General features: G+C 38.6%; 1 protein-coding gene across 4 annotated transcripts; it reads left to right on the forward strand.

The window, feature by feature from the left end:
- Positions 1-4,973: 4,973 nt before the first annotated feature.
- On the forward strand, positions 4,974-14,059 carry LOC21403727 (3-hydroxyisobutyryl-CoA hydrolase-like protein 3, mitochondrial). 4 transcript variants are annotated; one of them, XM_024173965.1, is made up of 11 exons: positions 4,974-5,222; positions 5,987-6,088; positions 6,299-6,343; positions 6,618-6,670; positions 12,166-12,300; positions 12,400-12,496; positions 12,759-12,888; positions 12,991-13,169; positions 13,315-13,442; positions 13,562-13,663; positions 13,764-14,059. In XM_024173965.1, exons 1-11 carry the CDS (start codon positions 4,976-4,978, stop codon positions 13,863-13,865), a joined length of 1,320 nt encoding a protein of 439 aa, XP_024029733.1. In that variant the 5' UTR covers positions 4,974-4,975; the 3' UTR covers positions 13,866-14,059. The 4 variants fall into 4 exon arrangements, with proteins under 4 accessions (XP_024029733.1, XP_024029720.1, XP_024029727.1 ...); XM_024173952.1 differs by lacking the exon at positions 6,618-6,670 and having other exon boundaries at positions 6,299-6,363; XM_024173959.1 differs by lacking the exon at positions 6,299-6,343.
- Positions 14,060-14,634: the final 575 nt, after the last annotated feature.

A 14,634-nucleotide genomic window follows, 5' to 3' on the forward strand; every position in this document is an offset into this window, starting at 1 on the left:
CTATGTTCGTTGGATTATCCAATCCCTTCTCAAATGCCCCACTTGCCCTCGTACCACCAAAGGCCTCATAGTACAAGTCCCAATTTTTAAGAGGCTGATTCTTTGCCGATTTTGCCCATTTCTTGTTCTGCATATGAATGAGCAAACAAAATGACCTTGGCAAAATATTGCAAGAATTGACTACCCATAGAACAATAATTGTTTAGACGTTTACCTTGGCAAAATCTTCCCAATATTCATCAGTGCATGTCACAGCACCGGTAACAGGGTCCCAGCCAAGTCCTGTGTTATTGCGTAATGTAAGCTCATGGTCAAACTTGGCTTTGAGTCGGACTTTCATCTGCTGCACTTTGGCAGGGGTGACTTGATCCTTAAAGAACTGTTGAAGATGTTGCGCCCAATCCTCCCATGTTTTAGAATCCGGTTTTCGACCGTTGGCATCACGATTGTAGGCAGCGAGTCGCATAAGCAACTCCTCTTTCTGCCTTTCAGTCCAGTGTAGAGTGGCTTCATCGTCGGGTTTCCCTCTCGGCATCTAAAAATAGGAAAGAAAGAAGCGTAACGACGCACAAGAAGAATGGCCGTACGCGTGAGTCAGATATTTGAAACAATCTAACGACTAGACACAGTTATAAATGGCTCCGAACATTTTTCGAACATCACTGCCATTAACCAACGTACTATTACCTGGTTTATACATGTAACAAGTGAGGCAATGTTATTACTGGCTCAGAAATTTTGTAGCTGAGAAATCGCAACAACACTCGGAGCATCATCCTTATAAGCAGGAGTGACGTAGCTGCCATGCTTCAGAGGCACTCGATAAATTCCAATGAAGCGATAACTAACTGTCACATTGCCTACAGGACGCCACTACGACGAGTGTTCTAATTTTTGAACCAATTTCATCATTGCCAACATTACCTGTTTGTTAAGCGGTCATGTGCGATACAACCATAGGGGAGTCAATACACTAACAGCAGAGGCAGTAGATCCACAGGGGAGGCAATAAGCTAATGTAAAAACGGCAACAGGATAGCCAATACAACAATAAGAGAGTCCATAAGCTAAGGTAAAAACAGCAACAGCAGAGCCAATACATCCACAGGGGGAGGCAATAAGCTAGGTAAAAACGGCAACAGCACAGCAAGTACAACAATGGGAGATGCCATAAGCTAAGGTAAAAACGGCAACAGCAGAGCCAGTACAACAATAGGAGATGCCATAACCTAAGGTAAAAACGGTAATGGAGAGAATATACGACAATAGGGGATGCCATAAGCTAAGGTATAAACGGCAGTGGAGATAGTATACGACAACAGGGGAGGCAGGTAATAAGCTAAGATATAAACGGCAACAGGAAAGCCAATACGATAGCAAGGGAGGCAATAATCTAAGGTAAAAACGGCCATAGGACAGCCAATACGACAACAGGGTAGGTAATAAGCTTATGTATAAATGGCAACAGGAGAGACAATACGACAACAAGGGAGGCAATAAGCTAAAGGTAAAAATGGCCACAGGACAGCCAATACGACAACAGGGTAGGCAATAATCTAAGGTAAAACGGCAATAGGATAGACAATACGACAACAGGGGAATAAACAAGCTAAGGTAAAAACGACAACAGCCAAGGCAATACGAGAACAGGGGATGCAATAGCCACAGGGACAAACGACAACAGTTGAGGCAATACGACAACAAGTAAGAGAACATCGTGACTGCGAACGACAACAGTGGTCTCACTACACATTAGCATCACAATACAAACGACAAGGAATATGTCTCACGTTTCCATCACAATGCAAACGACAACCAATATCTCAGCATCAAATCAGTGAAAACGAAGAAGAACTACGGTGCGATCATGACAAATCCAGAACAAATAATGGTATATAGGAGATTAGTAGTTGTGAAATATCATACCCGGTTGGAACCAGTTGAGGACAAAGGCTTATCGTCTATCAAAACCCCCAAACGCGATCGTGAGGCAGCGCGTACGACGGCTTGACACCGGAACCGCCGATGGTAACCTCTCAACGGAAGATAACCAGTAGATGCAAGATTCTTCCGTTTGACTCTACATCGACGCAATAAGACGGCCAACGGAGTTTGCCGGTTGCATCGAGGCGGATGAATGGTATCCGTGATGAAGATTCAAGGGCAGGGGCGGGGAACACTTCTAGGGTTGGGCATGCAACAAGAAATCGAAGCAAAAATGGTGGAAATAGGGGAGAGGTTTACCTTTTTTCGCTGCGGATCGACAAAGTAACCGATTCGAGTAACCTTCCCCCAATGGAGAGAGTCAATTTTCACTCTAAAAATCTGCAGACAATAGCTTTTTTCAGAGTGAAATTAGAAGGGGGAGGCAGGAACCAGGGTCCAGCGGGCAAAAAGCATAGAGAAATCTGCACTGGGGAGGCAGGAACGAGGCAGCAACGGGAAGAAATCAGGAATCTGCACTGTTCAAGCACATGAAAACACTGTAGAAGCACACTGCAGTAATGGAAAAACGAGTGGTGTGCCAAACTCTGAAATCAGAGTTATTACTCGAGTTTCACACTCGAGTTTTGGTTAATGAACGTAAAACGCAACCCAAAATTCAATTCGAGTGGGCTGTATTCGAGTGGGATACATGAAGTGAACGGGCCCTAAGATAGTTGAGATTTGAGAGATTCAATGTTGTTCTTTTGGAGTGTAACTTGAGTGTAGTTTTTGAGTTGAATTTGAGTTATAACTTGAGTTAAAGTTGTAACTTGAATAAAGTTGAGTAAAGTTGAATAAAATTAAAATTTAAAAGAACATGAACTTGAATAAAGTTGGAACTCGAATTGTCTTTTTTTTTTTAGTTTTTTGGACAAAAGAATTGAAGTTTTGAGTGATACATATATTTTTGGCCTCTTTTTTTTTTCGCACAATCCCTGATAACTTATATATATATATATATATATATATATATATATATATCATGTTTCATTCTATTTGTAAAAAAAATTTTAAGAATCAACCATACCAAGAGAACTAATATCACTATTGTATGCAGGGCAGCTAAATCAAGATTAACCACTTTTATAACGGTTAACAACAACAACGACCACTCTATTGTCATTATTAAAAATACCAATAAGAGTAAATTAAGGAATCACTTAACTGAATTCTTTAGTTTTATACCAATATTCTCTTAAAATTTGGCCCCTCTTAAGTTGATATATATAATGGGAAAATAAAGACAAAAGACTTATATCCTAAAAGAAAGAAGAAAAAAAATGGTAAATCTTTATGCCTAGAGCGAGAGGGACATTCCTCTAGATTTTCCAAAAACGACAACAAAATAGACCACTCTATTTGTGGCTGTTTGTACTAGTTTAAGCCCAACAGAAACCCAAACCCACACGAGTGGGTTCATGACGCAGGAGCATTATGGAGAATTGTTGTAAACGCCCAATTCCATCAATGGCGTGACTTTTACCACCCTTGTGAAATTATTACAATATGTCTCTCTCAATATGGTGTGCAGACAAAAGTGTCATGTTTCTCCAAATTTAGAACTTGTTTATTTACCCTTAAATTTAAAAAAATTTAAACTCAAGTTATAACTTTACTCAAGTTCGTCTTCGTTTGTAAAATTTGAGTTTGAACTTGAGTTTGGAGCTAAAATCTGAGTTCAAGTTCCCCCTTCAACTCAAGTTCCTAAACTCAAACTCAAGTTAATGAATAATATTTTTTCTATTATTAAAAACACCATAACTTTTTCATTTTAATTCCGATTGAGATGATTTTTTTCTATGCGTTCACAACGAAGAAATAAATAAAACCCCACCTATATACCTATTAAAATTTTTCATCACCATTGAGTTTTTATTAAAATACTATTCAAATACAAATTCAAGTTTTGACTCACCCAAACACAAACTCAAATATATTCTCAATTTAAACCATAACTCAAAATGTGCACATCCAAACATAAACTCAAATTAAAATCTTAACTCAAACCATACTCAAATACACATTCACTCAAATCAAGATCTGTCTAACTCAAAAATGCAAATGAACAAACCACATTAATCAATCCATCCCCTACCACTACCCTTGCCCCGCCCCCTACCACTACCCTTGCCCTAGTGTTGTTGTTTCCAGAATCTTTCAGAATATCTTAGGTAAAGGTGCGAGAAAGATATTCACTCCTATATGATGCTTCATAAGATGGAGATTTGTTGCTATAAGCATTGTGAACAAATTTTAAAAAAATCATCTCAATTGAAATTATTAAAACGAAGAAATTATGATATGTTTAAATTTGAAGTTGAATGGAGAGAGAAAGTAAAAAGGAGTTGCTTTTATTGTAGCACAATCATTCAGATGGTTGAATTTACCGGGGGTATGAATTATGATTTTAAACGTTCGAATTGAGGTTAGAGGTTTGAATGATTCTTAATTTTTACTAAAACAAACACCTATTTGAATTGTTGGGTTTGATTCAAATTGGATTTAAAGATCCAAATAGCTGAAACAAACAAGGGTTAATTTTCAAAATATAAATAAGGGATTTTCTTCAGTGTTTTTTATATTTAATCATTAAATCTGTATTAAAATTTATTTATTATGCATATTTTTAAATCAAATGTAATTTTAATTAAATTTAATAATTAAAAAAATACAAAACACTGATGTTCTAAAATAATAAGGAACACCGAGAAACTCTCCGTTAATAATAATATTATTATATAGTACCGGAACAGAGTGTCCATAGGTATCATTGAAGGATACCATTCTATCTTGTGCGGTATTCTAAAGGGCAATCATGTCAAATAACGAGCTGCCCCAGATCCTCCACGTCACATATTCTCCGTCACCGTTTTCTGCGCCCATCCAATTGAAATTCAACCCGTCATCTTCAAGCAGAAAACGCCTCTAACGGACGTTAATGAACATCCTTCTACTAAAGTCTCCGTCAGGAACAGAGTTAGCGAAAGTCATGACGCTCGGAGCTACAACCCAACTTCTCACCAAATCTTCGAAGCTCTTCCTGAACTCAGCAACTCGGACTCAGCGACTCAGCGATTTTCTCAACCTTTCTTCTCTTGGCAAAGCCTCAATCTCGATCCGAACCTTCGCGATCATGGCCGCCGCCGTCGACGATTTCGTCAAGGGAAGCGTCCACCCCAACGGCGTCGCCGTCATCACCCTCGATCGCCCCAAAGCTCTCAACGCTATGAATTTAGGTTTCGTTTTTATTTTTGTTTGATTGCTCTTGAGATTACTGTTGAATTGTTAAAATGTGGAGTTTGTGGCTGATTGTTGAATTTGGAGATGCGAATTTGGTCATCTTCGCGCGTTGATTAGTGAAGTCCTTTTGATTGCGGGAGTGAATTTGCTGGTGTAGTAGACGATTCTGATTAACGCCTAAAGGCTAAATTTTAAAACTCGACGGTCTTTTGTAAAGATTATTTATCTATCTTCTTATCTATAAAGCTTTTTAATTTATTTGTATCTTTATTTTCTTATTTCAAACGAACTAAGGCATGTGATCGAGTCTAATTTAGTTTTTGAAGTTTATTGCACACTTATTAGCTCATAAATTATTGTTGTTGATTTTTGGTTTAATTAGCATTTTAAGTTTGAAATGCTGAATATTAAAAGTCAAAATTTGGAATATAATAATTTTTTTTTTTATAAAAGAAATCATGTAAAATATTACAATTAAAAAGTTTCATGGGGGAAAACCAAGAACAAATTGTAAAACAAATTTTTATGGAGAAAGAAGTTTAATGGAGCCCCTTGGTTCGCGACTGTCAATAGGAGTTTATACATGTCTGTGTTGTGTGTTCGCGGTTTGGGTCAGATTAGGTTTGTGTGATGCAGGGCTTAGAAAAATGTATTTGGTTGATCAATGGGCAGAGTTCAAGAACACAAACAACAACATTCTCAAACTTGCTTGACTTTTGATTGGGATAGGAAGTGAACTGGGGATTTTTTGTGAATGCAGATATGGATATAAAGTACAAAAGTTATCTTGATGAGTGGGAATCAGATCCAAGGGTGAAATGTGTTCTGGTAGATAGCAGCTCACCTCGCGCCTTTTGTGCAGGTAATATGCAGATAATATGATTCTGTGAATTCCTGTGTAGTTGGTGATCATTGCATTTAGGCATGTTGTTTACTTTGCTTTCGTGACATTCTATTGTTATGATTTCTCCGGTTCATGTTAAATGTTCTAGGCATTTTTCTGTATTTTGGGAGATAATTTTGTTCTGAGTGATGGTAAGAATTTCAGGGTGATCAATCATGGGTGATGCAGGTATGGACATTAAAGGGGTTGTCGCTGAAATTCAAAAGGACAGAAACACTCCTCTTGTTCCGAAGGTTTCTTCGTAATACTCGTTTGGTTTACTTGTGTTTCTTCATAACACTTGTTCTGACGGTTCTATAGTGTTTCTTGCTGGGTGCTTTGATCATAACTATTGACCTGCTTTTAGTTGTATGTTTCAGACTATGTAATTCATTGCCTTTCTCATTCTTTGTTTAGATGTAGTTTGAGACAACTTATGTTGGTTTTTGTTTGTTGACTTGCGTAATAGTTGTTCAATATGATGATCCAGATCTTAGTTTATCTGCAGGTGGTGATGTGAAGCAGGTCACAACTAAAAACCAATTGTCAGATATGATTGAGGTCTTGTAGTGTCCTTCTAACTATATGACATTGGATTTATAACTTTATGCTCTTTTAAAGTTAAACTAAAACGTGACTGGCTTGCTACCACATTCTCTGCAAAATACGTCAAGTTTCTTGCTGACCGTTTATCTCACACGAACATGATCCTATAATTCAAGTAACTCCAGATCATTTTCTGAATATCGCAAATTCTTTTAGAAAAATGCAGAACCCTTAAAATGTGTTCTCAGGCAATTCTCATTTTGGCGTATCCTAATTTTGCTCTTCTAAACCTACCATCTTTGATGCAAATCAAGTCTTTACCATTTGACATTTAAACTGTCATGTGGGGATAGCATCTACTGTCGGACCAAAGATGTAATTGGCATATTGCTAAACGTAAGGCTAAGCAAAATTCACCGACACAATTCTGCTTTGAGTCTAGTTGGCTTTATGATAAATCATATGCATGTGCGTCTTTGTTGGTGTGAGAATTTGAGACCAAAAACCGAAACCAAGAACACCAGAAAAACAGAGAACAAATATGCATGAAGAATAGACAAAGAAAGTGAGAATTCTGGAACAATTCAACTGGAATTTTATTGACAGCAAAAACCCCTTTCTCAAGTCTTTACACCCTCAAGAAAGTTCTCTCTCAAACTCAATCTCACTGTACACAAGAATGTTTCTCTCTACGCATAACACTCAGAAGAAAAGAAGAAAGAACAGAGAAGATAAAACTAGTTTCTGGAACTATCTAATATATCCACCTAATGGCCTTATCTACAATCTTGATTCTCTGTAGTCATGCTCACCAAAACTCTCCTGTTATGTGGACTGAGTCAACCACTTGCTTGCCACGTCACAAGACGAGTTGCAGCCATATCACAACAATTCTCCACCTGGCTGCAATTTCCAGAACACTTTGCCACATCCAGACAGCACCTGCATTGATATCCTTCACTTCCAGCAAATCAAGACAATGTTTGAACTTTGGTGAAAACAAAGCTTTAGTTATCATATCAGCTGGATTTTCATCTGTAGAAACTTTCTCCAGAATAACCTCCTTCTTAGCTATGACTTCTCTGATAAAATAGAATCTCACATCTATATGTTTGGTCCTTTCATGGTATACTTGATTTTTAGCCAAATGTATTGCACTTTGACTGTCACAATACACTTTGGTAAACCCATGTTTCTCTCCTAATTTTGCTGTAATTCCTTTTAACCATTTAGCTTCTTTTATAGCTTCAGTTAATGCCATGAACTCAGCTTGCTGCAAGTTAGCTTTCCAAGTAACAACATTACCACAAACCTTGAACACATATCCTGTAAGTGACCTCCTGTTATCAACACACCCTACATAGTCCGAATCCACAAATCCAACAACAGTCTCCAAATTCCTTTCATATTTTCTGTACAGCAATCCAACTCCTGTCGTTCCTTTTAGATACCTGAACAGCCACTTCACAGCTTCCCAATGAGCCTTCCCTGGTTTGGCCATATACCTGCTAACCACACTTACTGCATATGCAAGGTCCGGTCTTGTACAAACCATTGCATACATTAGGCTTCCCACTGCATTGGCATAAGGTATTTTCTCCATGTAAGCTGCTTCTTCTTCACTTGATGGTGAATCCTGCTGTGAGAGCTTGAAATGCTGGCTCAAAGGTGTCAAAACTGGTTTACATTCCTGCATTTTGAACCTTTTAAGCACTTTCTCTAAGTAACCTTTCTGAGAAACAAACAAGGTTTCTTTGTGCCTGTCTCTGACAATATCCATACCCAAAATCCTCTTGGCAGGACCTATATCTTTCATCTCAAACTCTTTCTTCAGCTGCTGCTTCACCCGGTCTATATCAGCCTTGTTCTTGCATGCTAAAAGCATATCATCAACATATAGGAGAAGATATATAATATCTCCACCTAACCCATGCTTACTGTACACACAATTATCAAATTTGCATCTATTGAAGTTGTTTTGAATCATAAAGGAGTCAAAACGTTTATACCATTGCCTTGGAGACTGTTTAAGTCCATATAAGGACTTCTTCAATAGACAAACCAAACTTTCTTTACCTTCCTCCAAGAATCCCGCAGGTTGAGCCATGTAAATGTCTTCTTCAAGTTCACCATGTAAGAAGGCTGTTTTCACATCTAACTGTTCCAATTCCATATCATCTTTTGCAACCAATGACAAGAGGATTCGAATGGAACTATACTTCACAACTGGTGAGAAAACTTCATTATAATCTATTCCTTCTCTTTGGGAGAACCCTTTAGCAACCAATCTTGCTTTAAACCGAGGTGCCTCCACTCCAGGAATACCTTCTTTGAACTTGTACACCCATTTACATCCAATAAGCTTTTGTTTTGGAGACCTTTGAACTAGCTTCCACGTGTGATTCTTGTGTAAAGACTTCAATTCTTCTTCCATTGTTGCCATCCATCGATCGCAATGTCTGCTCTTTACTGCTTCTTGAAAGGATTTTGGTTCAAAATCCTCAACTTCTGAAGCTGCAGTCAAGGCAAATGCTATCAACTCTGCATACCCAAACTGCTCTGGTGGTTTTACCTGTCTTCTCTGTCTATCCCGAGCCAATGAGTAATTTTGCAGCTGATTTTCATCTGCAGCCTGATTAGTGAATTTTGATGCTGTCTCATCATCATCCTCTGCATGGTCTTCACTAAAGCCAACCTGGTTGCCTGATTGCTGTGAAGTCTCCACCTCAAGCTGCACTTTTTCTGCTTGTTGATTGTTGTCACCTTTCATTGGCTGGGTCTCACTCTTGTCTGGCTTGGAGTAATACATTTCAGTCTCTCTAAAAGTGACATCTCTGCTGTTGAACACCTTTGGATGCCCCTTTTGTACACACCAGAGCCTATATCCTTTCACACCTTCGGGATACCCCAGAAACATACACCTGAGTGCTCTAGGCTCTAGTTTTCCTTGGTTTATGTGGGCAAAAGCTGTGCATCCAAACACCTTTAAGTTTTCCAACTTCGGAGGGTGACCATACCACTTCTCTTCTGGTGTTTTGAGATCAATAGCTATTGATGGACTTCTATTGATCAAATGTGCCGCAGTCATTACAGCCTCTGCCTAAAAAACTTTTGAAAGATTGGCATTCGAAAGTAGGCACCTAACTCTTTCAAGAATGGTCTTATTCATTCTTTCAGCAAGACCATTTTGTTGGGGGGTTTTTCTCACAGTATGATGCCTTGCTACTCCTTGATCTTAACAAAATTGAGTGAACTCATTCCCACAATACTCCAAGCCATTATCAGTTCTCAACCTTTTAAGTTTCTTACTAGTTTGGTTCTCTACAAGAGTTTTCCATTCCTTGAACTTTTCTAAAGCATCACTTTTGTTCTTGAGAATATAGACCCACAATTTTCTGGAATAGTCATCAATTATGGACAGAAAATACCTTGCTTCGGAGTGAGATGGGACTGTAGATGGTCCCCAAAGGTATGAATGAACATACTCCAGGATTGCCTTTGTGTGGTGTACTGCCCTTGAGAATTTTACCCTGCTAGCCTTCCCATAAACGCAGTGCTCACAGAAGGGCAGTTCTTGTAGCTTGCTTTCTCCTAGAAGACCATGCTTGTTCAGCTCCTTCAAACCTTTTTCACTGATGTGAGCCAGCCTCATATGCCAGAGTTGTGTTTTTGAGATGCCAATCCCTTCGGCAGGTGTTGCAACTCCCACAACTGTTCTTCCTTGAAGCAAATATAGGCCATTTTCAAGTGATCCTTTCATTACAATCATTGATCCTTTAATGACCTTTAAGACCCCTCCTTCAACCTTGATACAATATCCTTGTGAGTCCATTATGCCTAGAGAAATCAAATTTCTCCTCAGCTCTGGAACATGCCTTACACCAGTTAGGATTCTTTCCACACCATCTGCCAACCTCAACCTTATGTCTCCTATTCCTATAACATTACAGGCCTTGTTATTACCTAGCAATACCCGTCCACTATTGCATACCCTGTAATTTTGGAACCAGGACTTGTGAGGGCTCATGTGAAAAGAACATCCGGAGTCCATTACCCACTCCAAACTGGTATTCTCTGCTGCAACACACAGTAGCTTAGAACTTTCATAACCGTCTGAGGCTGCATCTGCATCTCCAGTCTCTTTGTGTTTGTCACCTCCCTGTTTCCTTCTTTCTGGACAATCTTTCTTCAAATGACCCTCCTTGTGGCATACAAAGCACTTTCTTTTATACTTAGGTTTCGATCTTGGCCTATTCTTGTTCTTAAAATCACGTCTCTCTGATCTTCCCCGAACATTTAGGCCCTCAGCTACGTTATCATCTTTTCCCTCAGTCTTTTTCTTCAATTCTTTTGAAAACAAAGCCGATTGAACATCTTCTAAAGAAAGTGAATCACGCCCAAAAATAAGAGTATCTGAGAGATTTTCGAACTCACTGGGTAATGACCTTAACAGAAGCAAAGCTTGATCTTCATCTTCAATCTTGATCTCAATGTTCTCGAGATCCAAGATTATCTTGTTGAAGTCGTCCATGTGATCTTCCAAAGACTTCCTAGGAGCCATCTTCAATGTGTACAATCTTTGCTTGAGATACAACCTATTGGCCAAAGATTTGGTCACGTATAGGTTTTCCAGTTTGAGCCACAATGCCGCTACTGTCTTTTCTTTGGAGACCTCTCGTAGAACTTTATCACCCAAGCTGAGAATCAAAACGCTGTGGGCTTTATCAAGAAGATCATTTTTCTCCTTCATCGATAACGATGTCGACAGGTTCATCTCACCACCGAGAGCCTCCTCCAATCCTTGTTGAACCAGCAATGCCCTCATCTTCAACCTCCATAGCGCAAAATCATTCTTCCCTATGAATTTCTCGATCTCGAATTTCGACAGCCCCATTCTGAATCTCCACCAGAAGCTCTGATACCAAATTGTGAGAATTTGAGACCAAAAACCGAAACCAAGAACACCAGAAAAACAGAGAACAAATATGCATGAAGAATAGACAAAGAAAGTGAGAATTCTGGAACAATTCAACTGGAATTTTATTGACAGCAAAAACCCCTTTCTCAAGTCTTTACACCCTCAAGAAAGTTCTCTCTCAAACTCAATCTCACTGTACACAAGAATGTTTCTCTCTACGCATAACACTCAGAAGAAAAGAAGAAAGAACAGAGAAGATAAAACTAGTTTCTGGAACTATCTAATATATCCACCTAATGGCCTTATCTACAATCTTGATTCTCTGTAGTCATGCTCACCAAAACTCTCCTGTTATGTGGACTGAATCAACCACTTGCTTGCCACGTCACCAGACGAGTTGCAGCCATATCACAACAGTTGGTTATTTATTGTTCTTATTAGATTGGTAAATTGGTTTTGATATATATTTTTTTTTATTAAAAAAGGCAGGAATTTGTATTATGCATCATTATACATGAGCTGCCTTAAGACCAAGTCACATATTTACAATTACTAGATGTTAATACGCCTTTTTTGCTATGCTGTTGTGCAGGTTTTCTCTGCTGAGTACTCTCTGATATGCAAAATCTCCGAATACAAGAAGCCATATATAAGCTTCATGGATGGCATCACAATGGGCTTTGGGATTGGTCTGTCAGGTCATGGTCGCTATAGGATCATAACAGAGGTATATATGTCTTGTCCTGTATTCCTTTAATATTATCATTTACGTTGTGATGTTTCTGAAGTATTTCTTAATCTTTTATATTGTCTTGATGTGCTGCAGAGAACAGTTATTGCTATGCCTGAAAATGGAATTGGTTTGTTTCCAGATGTGGGGTTTTCATACATCGCAGCACAAAGTCCTGGAGGAGGATCTGTTGGTAAGATTTTGTTATTCTGAATCGTAGTTTGTTTGTTGCTTAAATACTTTTTTTAGGGCCATTTTCCTTAAAAGTCAATTATTGTAGAAACTAACAAGAAACAAAGAGTATCGGAAGTAGTTATAAATAGGACATGGACATAAAAATTAGGAAGGTTTTTTTTTTTTCCTTCTTTTGTGGCAATGGAGAAAACAGTTTGTGAACTCTTTTTTTACTGTGTATATGAGCTCCTTATTTTTCTAACCAATATTAATATTCCTAGGTGTTTACCTTGGATTGACTGGAAAAAGGATTAATACGCCCTCAGATGCACTTTATGTTGGCCTTGGATCACACTTTGTGCCGTCTGGAAACTTAGCTTCACTGAAGGAAGCCCTTTTGTCAACTAACTTGTATGTACCTGATCATCTTTGTACATTTAACTTTCTTACCTGTTACTTTTGAGTTTTCCATAGATGTCGTTACCCTGTATAATAACTCCAAAATCAGTACAGTTCCCAGGATCCACATGAAGATGTCAAAGCAGTTGTGGGAAGATTCAATAGCAACCCTGGGCCTGATGCTCATTTAAGTGTGCTTTTACCTCAAATAATTTCGTCTTTTGGTGGAAATAAGTCAGTTATTGACACAATTGAAGAATTGAAAAGATACCGGCAGAGTTCAGATGCAACCGGTAAGTTATCATTTATTTTTCAGTATAGAGAGTAAAACACTGCATGCATTGCACCTTACTTTTGGAGACCGAATGCCATTGTCATGTAGCGAGTCTATTCATTTCACATTTACTGCTCTTTCTGATTTTCATGTTCCCCGTGTAGTGGTGGAGTGGGCAAATGAAGCTCTTCAAGGCATTGCAAAAGGTGCTCCTTTTTCACTTTCTTTGACACAAAAATATTTCTCCAGAGTTGCATCTGCGCTAGGAAAAAGTGACAATGAGTTGTCCACGGTGAGTTTGAATGTTTTTCTTCATTGTCAATATTGTTGCATCCTTTAAAGAGTTCTGTTTCATTAGCAACTCTGTATTTAAGTGACGCTTACACATTTCCTATTTGGGGCGTCGTCCAGCTCATCAGCGTAATGAAAACCGAATATCGCATTGCCTTGAGATCTTCTTTGCGAAATGATTTTGCTGAAGGTGTTCGAGCAGTTCTAGTCGATAAGGATCAGGTACTCCAATTATATTCTCAAGCATTCCTGAAAGAAAGTTGAATCCACTTTGTATAAAGAAATGTACAGTAACAACGGCTGTGTTATTTTGTTCTTGCAGAATCCGAAGTGGAATCCTCCGAGTTTAGAGGAAGTTGATCACAGCGAAGTGGAAGCTGTCTTTGAACCATTGAGTCCGAATGTTGAGGAACTGCGTGTCTAACTTACCAACGTAGTGCTTTTTTCAGCATTGAATTGTGATATTGAAGGGCAGTAGTTAACTAAATATATACAGGCGGAAATAATGTAATTTTAGGCGTAATAAAAGATCTTTGTATTGTTCGACACTTGATGTTACAGCTTTTGATATGCCTCTTGCTCTGCTTGGAATAGCAACTTTACGCTCTTTAACCCTCATGAAGCACTTACATTCAATTTTAATTGCGTGTTTTAAAAACTGAAACATCTTTATATTTGCCCCACACCACCTACACCACCACCATGTCCGCGTGCGTAGCTGACTAATGGGTTGGGCGCACAACATGCCACATCATTAATCGTAAGCCATGCTGATCATGGGCCCATCGCATGGCATGGGCCATGCTGGGCTTAAGCATTGAGCATGTTGGCCAAGCGCGTCCCGCACCTAGCCCGATCCGACGACATTTAAGACTCGTTTAGTCCGTTGATTCGAGTTTTTAATTCGAGTTGAGATGTGACTTTATATGAGAGTTTTTTACTGTAACAAAACTTGAATTCTAAACTCGAATCGGTGAAATGAACGGACCTTAAGCTCAACATGTTTGACACGTAAGTAATATACATTTTTGTTCCTTCTTACTATTTGCTATGAAATAAATGAACTTTAGAAAAAATTAAAGGGAGAAAGAGAGAAATAGGTCAAGACTTAAGATGAATTAAAATTAATAGGCCAATAGTTTACATAAGTTAATAAATAGGTCAAATTACTGTTTTCGTCCATAACTTGTCTG

The sequence above is a fragment of the Morus notabilis genome, unplaced genomic scaffold (genome assembly GCF_000414095.1).
Source record: "Morus notabilis unplaced genomic scaffold, ASM41409v2 Scaffold625, whole genome shotgun sequence".
Lineage (NCBI taxonomy): Eukaryota > Viridiplantae > Streptophyta > Magnoliopsida > Rosales > Moraceae > Morus > Morus notabilis.